The sequence below is a fragment of the Loa loa genome (genome assembly GCF_000183805.2).
Source record: "Loa loa unplaced genomic scaffold supercont3.121, whole genome shotgun sequence".
In the NCBI taxonomy this organism is placed as follows: Eukaryota; Metazoa; Nematoda; class Chromadorea; order Rhabditida; family Onchocercidae; genus Loa; species Loa loa.
Genome location: NW_018108301.1, coordinates 113,179 through 123,688, shown reverse-complemented (window position 1 = coordinate 123,688; position 10,510 = coordinate 113,179). Strand labels below are relative to the sequence as shown.

The window sequence follows — 10,510 nt, the reverse complement described above, 5'->3', positions numbered from 1 at the left end:
ATTATTAATTAATTATTATATTATTATTATTATTATTAATTATTATTATTATTATTATTATTATTATTATTATTATTATTATTATTATTATTATTATTATTATTATTATTATTATTATTATTAATTATTACTCGTGCATATTATGAGTCTATTGATTTAACTAATTATTATTGTTATTATTATTAATTATTATTACATACATATTATGAGTGTATTGGTTTAACAATTTATTAAATTTTTAATATTCTGATTTATCAATTTTTCTTCATCTTTGCTTTCATATTACACAAACTTTTTTGACTCACTGTAATGCTCTGGAATTCCAGATTCTTGCGCATCAGTTGTAGATATTTTCATTCAGTATACACAACAAAGAACGCAAAGCAGAGTTGGAAAAATGACGGTACGTGGCTGAAAAATCCTGTGATATTTGTTTATGATTATATCGTTTACTTGAAGAATTTCACAATCTAACTGTATCATTCACAGTGCTGAAAGGGTAGGTATTAGTGTGGGAATAATTTCTTTTCCCGGGTGTCTAAAATTTCCATAACAAAATTATGCCACTGTTCGGTATATTTCTCACACTGTGTGAACTACAAATCGGTGGATTATAGGATTTTCATTTTCGGCCTTTTTGTCTTTTGGAAAGAAGGACTGCAATTTACTAAAGTCTTCAACTTGTCACAATACCTTTAGATGGTCATCGATTAGTCAAACTCAAAAGTTGTTAATAAGACTGGGTTTAACTGGAGAGATAGTCTTCGCAGTGTTTTCTTAGTGAAAAACTGACCAAAGGTTGTTCAGATATTTCCGGAGGTGTCTTTTTATGGAAAGTATAATGAAACCTTTTTGGATGGCAAAAGAATGGTGTGGTTATTTTTTCATATAAATTTCGTAACTTTTTCTAAATCATTTTTTCTAAAGAAGTGAAATTACGACTTTTTTATAGGAACTCTGTTCATTGAATAAAGTTTAAAATATATTTATCTTGAACTTCCATCCGGGACAAATAATTTGAAATAATCACAGGCAATCTTGAGGGAAGCAAGGATCGAGCGGAGAATCTAAAGTAGTGATAATTCGAGAATAATTGACTGATTGGTTCTTAAATTTAAAAGGCTTGAAGTTTCGTTAATTCAGATAAATGTACCCAGATTTAGGGCTGACCTTTCCAACGTTGATTCTTTTTTCGGTGCTTAATTAAATGAAAGACAATAATGTTGTTGATAAATAGACATTGGCGCCTGATTCTTCCAACTTTTCAAAATTTTTACAGTAATTAGATTTAAGGGTGAAACAGATGACATTAAAAGTTATGTAATTTTTCAGGATTTCGCAGAAATTGATAAAGTGATAGATGACAACCCGAAACTAGCATATGAACAGCTGAAGGAAGTATGTGCCTTTGTTTCTGCATGCACTGCCCTGAAATGTTGTATACGTTAACATTTATTTGTTATAAGTTGTTAAACTGTTCGTTTTTTTTTTTCACAGATTTACGACAGCAACGAAGAAATGAAAACTGGTGTTAATTTGTTATGGCGATTGGGCAAAGCATGTTTCCTGTGGGCTAATACTCTGCAAAAGAAGGATCCGAAAAAAAAATTGCTCATTCTTGAAGGTTTCTTACATTCTGATTGAAGTTTTTGTATGATTCCTTTATTTGAGAGGCTCTATTCTCCTCATGATCAAGAAAATTTCTTCTGTGCCGAATTGCTTCGACTAGTTTTATATTACGTCTAATTGGTATTACATACCACCATTTCAAAGTATAGTGATCTGGTATTAATTGATTCATAATAATCATGTAAATAATGCTTATAACAGTCTCATTGCACTGATCTCTTTTTTACATTATGAATGCAGTGGTGTGGTGAAGGCCAAATGATGTTCTTCCATGATATACTTGTTGATAATACTTTTAACACTTTCTTGTCTATAAATCGTCCACTTGGAAATGGTCAAACATTTCAAACACTATTAAGAAACATGTGATATTGAAAGATGGAATGAAAATGAAATTAAAGATTACGGTTAAGTGAAATTTACACATTTATCCAGTACTTATTGTTTTCAATGTTCGCCATTTCCGATTGCTTGAGTGAATGGTTAATTTAATGTGCACAATTTCCATGTGGACAAGTAGCGATAGAGTTGTTCACTATTTGCAGGTCGAACTTATGCCAAATCAGCTTATACAAATGATGAAAATAGTGCTGAAGCACTCAGATGGGCAGCAATTTTGATCGGTTCTGCAACCAATTTCCTGGGACCCAAAGAAAAAATTGAGCAGGGCAAGATTTTCAAGGTTTCAGTTTGCTTAAGTGTTTGATTCAAATCAAACTTCATAATTGCCGAATTGAAGTTTGTGCTTAATAACATCGGAAGTGATATGTCACTTCGAAGTATTCATAAACTTTGTTGCATACTTCTACTCTGTATTGTACAGGGTTTCAAATGCATCAAAGTAATTAATCATTCTTTTGTGCTACAGTATTTTGAAGTTATTTCTTTATTTTTTTCAGTTGGATGAGAGTAGTAGGCTGGTATAAAAACGCATAGGTCTTTTGCAGTAAGAAGAAGGAGTTTGATTCAGCGCAATCCGCATTAATAAAAAACTTATGCCTTATTGTTGTTATTGATGGTGCTATCATTGGAACATGTTCAGGCATATTTGGATCGCGCAATAGAGATGCAATCGACTGAATATTCGTTGCTGCACTCACGTGGACGGTTTTCGTACGAAGTTGCCAATCTTTCATGGATCGAGAAACGATTATGTACTGCATTGTTTTCTGAAATTCCTCATGGTACTATCGATGAAGCTCTTAGCGATTTTTTGGAGGTTCGCTAAAAGCTTTGTAGAGGTCCCCTATACATTTTAATTCCGAATATTTAAAATTTAAATTTACGTGCTCTTATTTCCATTTGTTTTCTTAATTATCCTTCAGATTCGAAAAATCATTCCTCGAACTATCAGCATCGTATTATAGGCTGAAAAATATTCCCCATTCGTATGGCCGGAGAATTTGCTCTACATCGCACGATGTTATGCTGTAATGAAAAACAAAGAACTTGCCAAGAAATATTTGGAAAAAGTGGAAATGATTGAACGGCTGGATGAAGCTGAAGCGGAAGCACTAGTCGAAGTTAGAGCTGTAATTTCTAAATTAAAATAATACTCTATCACTTTTTTATACAGTTATATAGTCCTTGTCTTATTGTTGGTTAGTTTATATCTATTACTATGAAAGCTTGATTATAAGCATGGGATATCCAGGCATGGTCTTTGGTATTGGTGACGTAAAGATTATGCTTGGATTCCTAACTGCTTTAGAAGAAAAAGGTATATATATACGAATATACGAAGTACTGGGATTCGCTTTCTTCTAAAAGTGTTTAATGGCAAATTTAAAGTCATAAATATCCATGTATTCATTTAATTTATGCAAAAGTAACATTTAGAATAGTACTGTTTTTGAAAGAATGTGTTCAATATTATCAGCCATGTTTACTTTTCACATTTTATTCCCACTTTGTAATCAGCAAGACTCAGTTTTTTGTTCGTGGCATTTCAGTTTGTATATTCTTCATTTTCGTTCTTACCTTCCATTTGTTCTGTTTTTCCTCTCTCCGTTAATGGTGGATCCGGATGATTTTTATCATACTCTTGCCGATCATTTTATGTTTTCATTTTTTATGCGAAGTGGATTTAAAATAATGCGGAACAATAGTGGATATGGTTAACTGGAGGTAGTTTATTCAGTGTATCAACTGAAATTTTATTACCTATTTGATTTCTTAAGGCTTCAACTAGTGAACGAATAAAATGAACTCGTTTGCCGCGTTTTTGTGTATTTTTCTTCAAAATCTAAAATATTCGAAGATTTTTATAGTGAATTAATGTTTACTTCTTCAGGATGGGTAAAATCTAGTTGAATTTTATTTCCCATTCTGTTGGTTATAACAAGTCGGGTAATGTCTTCTATTTCTTTTCTATCGATATATCCTTATTTCTGGTCATGTATGCACTGTGTATGGTTATCGTCATACTCAGATTTCTTTTTTTCTCGTAGATATTGTAAAATTTTTTTCTCATTATACATTGTAGTTTCAATATGTTTATCTTATTTGTTGAAATGTAACAATTTCATGCAGCTTTCATTGAATTAGCAACATTTTAAATACTTTATGATAATGTGAATAGTTTAGTGACTGACATCTTTAAAGACAAAACTATACTATTCACATTATCATAAGGTACTGAGGCTTAGGCACATCCAGAAAACAAAGGTATCAGTTAAATTTTGAAAACAGCAAGCAGATATGATTCATCATCCCATGAATGAAAGTTTTTGCAATGGAATAATGAGTCGGACACTCGAATTTCGTTCCTACTCACTTCACAACCGGCAAATACAACTTTCATAGTTGTCTTCATTGATCCTTTCACCATCGTACCTCGGTGTAGTACATGAACATATCAGATATATTGTTATACAAACATCTCTGCAACATCAGAAAACAAAAGACAAAAACAAATATGTCTTTGGTATAGTTTATTCCGATTTCAAAGCACTCAACATTTTTTTTATCCCTGACATTTTTTAGCTTCATTTCGTCTAGCTGATTGAAGTTTCGAGTTGTGTGTTAAATACATCCTATCACTATCAGTAGTTGTCATGTGCGATCACTTCTGTGAGATGATTCCGAAGTTAGTGGATTATCAGCTTCAAGAATTTTCTTTAGGAGTTAACGAACTTCTTTCATTCTGAATGCGAAGACCAGATGATTCGATCCAAATTAGTGGAAATACAACAGTAGACAGGTAATAGACGACTGTATCTCCACATTGCAGGGATTAGTATTGGTTTTTCAATTATTGCTTTAGAATAAACTTCAGAAGGATTTCATATGGTAGCGGGTTAGGATGACTGTGGTCTTTGACATAGTAGTATTAAGGAGGACTAGCTTAATATCTATTCCTAGGAACCTGAAATTCCAAAACAGCAAGCATAAATATTTGTTTTTATCTCATTGGCATGCCAAATTGTCAAAATTAAACTTAAGGTCATGGTGTGGATGAAGTAAACGAGAAACAGAAGCTCATTTTGCAATGGAAGATGTGCAAATGTAGGATATTACACTTAACAGTTCAATATCCGGAAATTGTAAGATTTCTTCTGAGGAGAACAATAACATATAATGGGGGAATGGAAGTGAGGTCGTATTTCTGGAATGTTTGACAGCAAAATGATATTTGCTGTCAAAGCTTCTTGAAAATAAACTGTATGGCTTTTGCATGATTTATCTATCAATGGCGTCGATGTCAAAATCACCAGAATTGTCTAGTAGAACTGGATGTTTCATTGTAACTACATGAAATGTTCAGCATCAATGAAACTATCTAGATACTGAGGCTCAACATATCGCCTGTGATGAAACAAAAAAAAGAAAAAAACAGAAAGAATTTCCTGAGACGGTAGCAATTGGTAGAAATATAAACAAGTTGAAAAAGAAGTGGATCACTCAGAAAGAAATATTCATTTGCCGAAGTAATATTTACCACCAGTCGAAAAAACCTCAAATGAGTCCCATACATCAGGCATATTGTAAAATATCGATTACTGAGGACTAGACCGCATATATTATTGCTATTTGTTTATTTAGTAAAAGTGAGAAAAGGATCAATTGGAAAGTGCAAATAGCTGTAAAATAGGCTACTCAAAGAGGACAACCATGATCAATTTCACAGTAATTACATGGAACAAAAACAGATACGACGAAACTACAGTATTAGTGTCACAATAATATAATCGGATGATATAAATTAATTAGAGATACATGAATCTAACACGTGTGGCAAAATTCATCAACGGAATCAACTAACCCACGAGTATAAGAGGTATTAGGTCTTTTTTATATTGTATCTTTAAATAAAGTTTCTTTCCGCAAATCAAAGTTCCCATCATTCCCAAACTTTCTAGGAACGTATCCTTGAAAATATTGGTTGTTACATGCTGTTTGAAGATTCATTTTTAGAGTTAGTTAATGATGAAAAGTTGCTTCGAATGGGGAAATTTTTAAATAGATTTAGTAGGCATGTCCCAATAATCTTGATTATTGAGATCATCGGGTCGTTTAATGTTACAGACTTGAAGTAACATAGTGGCATGCTGAACAAACTGAACCGGTAGAAATTGATATTTAGTCTATCAGTTGGGCAGTCCTGAAATAAGAGTATGTAATTAGAAGCATGTAAACCCCTCGCGTACTTTCCTTAAAAATTTCCCATCAATTTCCATGTGTCCCATGAAACAAACGTTCGAAATGGAATGTCATCGCAAATGAGTGCGAATTGTGGCCAGATGAATCTGTAACTTTTAAGTCAACTTTAATGCATCACTTAATCAGTGACGATACATCGGAGGAATTCCCTTGAACCCGGCTTTTATAAAAAAATTGAGAGCACAACGAATATTGCCTAGCATATTTTTCAGAGTTTTTTCCGTCAGTTAATGGCTTCCGTCAAAATAAAACATACAACACCATCAACAACAATTTTTGCAGCTTAGAAAATTTTAGCAATATTATCGATTATTTGCGAATCTAAATTTGAGTATTTCAATCACAAAGTCAGCTCTGTTCATATGTTAAATTTGTTTCTTAATAATAATTTTGGTTTAGATTAAAGGAAATTGTCCTAAAAAAAAACTCAAACAAAAACTTTGCTTTATTGTAAGGAAGTGGGAAATGTTACCCAGTGGACTCGATATGGATTAAAATTTTTCTGATCCAACAATAGGAATCTTTAACAGTAGTTTAAAGAAAAGATACTGTGTAGATAATGGACCTTTCATCTGCCATAATTTTGACATCTCTCGGGCATTAGTAAGACTAGCAAGTGCAGCAAATGACAAAAAACAGTTCGTTTAAAAGTATTCTCAACACAACATACAATGTTTTGATCACGTTGAAGATTGTCTTCATGTTTACCAACAACAGTTAGATGTCACTTCTTTCATTTTGTCAAGCATCTTTTTGAATTCAGTAAGTTTCAGTTTCTCTCCCGTAACCACAGAAATTTTTGTTTTTCCTCCATTTTGACGACTTCTCTGTATATCCTAACAAACTTCATAAATACAAAACATAATGTTTTTGATACTTTAAAATGTTTTCCATAACACATTGGAATGCGAATCATTTCAAACATATCATCTGTTAATCATGCTTTTATGAGAAGCCAGTTACGTGTCAATGCCTTGAACTCAGTTCTTCGATATAGTTTCATTCGTATGCCGACGTAATGACAAAGAGATCTAGAGAATTATTTCCTCAGTGTTCAGCAATAAAACTGCGGGGTAAAGAGTCCTGAAACTCCCGAACTTTTTGAATTTGACAACGCATAAAAACATCTAATATTAAAAACAAATGAACTTAATGGTATAATATTTCAGGCAAGTCACAAATTGAAGGTGCAATAGTTCTTGCATACAGATGAAATTGTTCGTTTGTAATACTCCATATTTCGGAATAATAGAAATGATAAGATAGTCGAACAGTACAGAGTTACAAAAGGAAGAACCGGATATCCATCCGATAATGAGAGCATCAGAACATCAACCATAATTTCTGTCGAGAAGGTTATTCTATTTAATGGTTTTCAGCGATATGGATTTATTCGTGATGTAATATTATTCTTGCACAATATTACTAGTTGACAACGAAATATAAACAAAACCAAAAAAATTGTAATATATGAAGTAGGAGGTAAATTGGTAAGAAATGATAAGTTATAAAATGAATAAGTGATATGATAAATAACAATCTCCTTATCGTTGTTTTTCAATAATAATTTGATTGTTGGTTGGTTGACAATTTTATTTGAACAAACCTTTAATTTCGGCAATCCGAGAACTTCAGACAGGGACAAACGCTGAAGAAACAAGAGACACAAAATTATGATTAACTATTAAACGATGAAGAGAACGGTACAGGACTGAAACCAGCTGCTCGAAAAGTTTTGCAGCTCTCCTGAATAAGATTGAAACATCTCTATATCGGGTAAATGCATCGCCACATATCATTCGGAAAAGCAGCATTTGCTCATGGCCTTGCAATCGACGAGAGTGAAAAGACATAAGCAACTTTTCCAAGAAGAAAAATTGAGAGTTCGTTATTATCGAAACCTCCTTATAATCAAAGTTACCTTCCTTTAATATTTCAGGTTACCAGATTTTCCAGTGGTTGAGAATTTGCGGCTGCTGCAGAAAGGAAGCAGAATGTCATATCTTCAGGTAAATCGGGCTAATTAAGTTCCAGAAAAAAAGAAGGAAATGGAATCCGAAATGGTACGGTAAATGAGTCTAATTCGTTGACAGTTATCTAGCATTCACAAATGACAACAACTTATGACATATGTCTCTACCTTGGTTTTCAGTAAGAAATAAGCCAAAATTCAGAGGGCACGTGTTTACTTGTCAATTAAGTCAAGTTGTAAGCATATTGAACAATAAACATGTTAGTAAGTAATAAGAAACCATAAGAATTTTCATCACATTTTTGTGCTTCCAGTGGTTAACAACATTTTTACTCCCCAAGTAATGTTCAAGAATTATCACTGACTTCGGATGAAATCCCAAATTTGGCAGAAGCTGTCGTGATTTTTGTTGTGGTTAGTCAATGATCAGGAACAAGCAGAAACTTTAAGGAGTTGGCTTGTAGTAAGATTATTTGGCTTCGGTTATATCGTGTTGTAGTTGCACCAAATATTGTTGCGGAGTGAAGGGTTTGATAAGTTTCGCTGTGAGTTATAGGTACACGAGAAATTTTAACGAAGGCTTACCTTATCACGGTGAAAGCTCGTAAGCGCGTCAATTATGCCATGAAAATGATCCAGCAGAAAGGATTATTAACTTTTATTTATATAAAAGTGAGAATAAGACCAATTGAACAAGTAGCATTAAGGCCAAGAATATTGGAGTGGCGAGCAGCTTACTAGAGAACGGATATAACCGTCTAGTTGATCCAGCCGAAAGCAATTTTTTCTTTATCTTACAAAGAGCTGTATATATGTGTTAATGGAGTGAGAGTGGTTTACATAAAACGTTAAAAAAGAATGTTCATTTAGATACAATGGAAACTGTAAAGATCCAATTACATAAGCATTGTAGCAAGATCAGATGGGAAGGTTAGCATGTAAATTGGACATCCTTTGTCATTAAAATAAAGATGTGATTTCCGTTAGACAAAGGTAACAAAAGAAACGTATGGGTGATAATTTTTAAGAATGTAAATTGGTTAAATAATTCACCCTATTGTTAACATTCATTTACAGTTTGAATAAGGAATTTATTACTTATTTGGAATTCCGCGATATTGAAATTCGCGACAGAAGCCCCAGATTTCCACATCGTTTCTTTCACCATTTTAGTTTTTCTTTTTTTATCGTAACATTTGCATTAAAAAACGTAGAGAGCTGAGTTCAGCCAAAGGCACAAGTTTTTCTCCAATTTCGACCAAAACAAGACATGGACCAAAGTGTTTCATTGGCTCAATTGAGGCAGTGAAAACCAACAGAGGATTCAGATGTTCCCAGCCATTTGAGGCGAATATATCGCAAGATGTGACTATTTGATCCATCTAACAATGATGAAATATCGGAACAGTTTTCCTTATAAGTTTCCGGAAATAAGTAAATTCATTCGTCAAGAATTGCATGGTTTGTTGGGAAATTGTTTTTCTGTTGAACTCGTTTCTCGGCGATACAGATTTATTCGGGATGTAATATTTTTCTTGCACGATATTATTAGTTAACAACAAGAAAAAGGGTATAAAATATATATGTATATTACACGATGAATTGGTAAGCAATGATGAATGAGTTATACAAAAAGCAAATGATATGATCAATTAACAAACTCCTTGTCGTTGCCTTGGATAGTAATTTGACTGTCGGTTAGTTGATAGGTCGTTGAGTTGGGAATATGTTACAGGAAATGTATTTAGATAGAAGAATATCGTAGTTTGTTGTCCAATGGTGGCGGATATGGGAAGTTGTTGTCGTTTGTGATTCAGTCGTGGAGAATAAGCAAACGTCTGCTCGCTTGTAAAAAAAAAACTGTCTTTATGTATATAAGGATTAAAGAGGAGTTTTGTAAGCTCCATTGGGGCTGTCGTGAAGGTATGACTAGCCTTTGACATTGTCTATTGTGTAGATATTGAGACGTTTTGTTTTACACTGTCCATTGTTAGCTTATATCCTCTTCATTGTTTCAAATTTATTTACAAGATTTCGTCACCCTGTTTGTTGGATATTGTGGAAATTTTGCTTGAACGTAGCTTTAATTTCGGTAATTCACAGAAAATTTGCTTCTCATTCTATATGGCTTTTTTTTGAATATATTTTATTTTTCTCCATTTGTTCCTAAGACAAACTTCATAATTCTGTTACTCGTTAAAAAAAAATGAAAAAAGAAGGCTTGCTCAAAAAGCTGTAAAAAAATTG

General features: G+C 32.9%; 3 protein-coding genes across 3 annotated transcripts; 2 read left to right on the top strand and 1 right to left on the bottom strand.

The window, feature by feature from the left end:
• Positions 1-331: 331 nt before the first annotated feature.
• Positions 332-3,306, top strand: LOAG_09392 (hypothetical protein). The gene is made up of 6 exons (XM_020447919.1): positions 332-403; positions 1,333-1,398; positions 1,498-1,624; positions 2,175-2,311; positions 2,672-2,848; positions 2,997-3,306. Exons 1-6 carry the CDS (start codon positions 398-400, stop codon positions 3,180-3,182), a joined length of 699 nt encoding a protein of 232 aa, XP_020301895.1. The 5' UTR covers positions 332-397; the 3' UTR covers positions 3,183-3,306.
• A 4,765-nt stretch (positions 3,307-8,071) lies between these two features.
• Positions 8,072-9,004, top strand: LOAG_09391 (hypothetical protein; the record flags this gene model as incomplete). Its single annotated transcript, XM_003144919.1, has 4 exons — positions 8,072-8,132; positions 8,231-8,300; positions 8,466-8,527; positions 8,820-9,004. 4 exons carry the CDS (start codon positions 8,072-8,074, stop codon positions 9,002-9,004), a joined length of 378 nt encoding a protein of 125 aa, XP_003144967.1.
• A 443-nt stretch (positions 9,005-9,447) lies between these two features.
• Positions 9,448-9,645, bottom strand: LOAG_09390 (hypothetical protein; the record flags this gene model as incomplete). Its single annotated transcript, XM_003144918.2, has 1 exon — positions 9,448-9,645. The coding sequence occupies one exon, from the start codon at positions 9,643-9,645 to the stop codon at positions 9,448-9,450; it is 198 nt and encodes a 65-aa protein (XP_003144966.2).
• Positions 9,646-10,510: the final 865 nt, after the last annotated feature.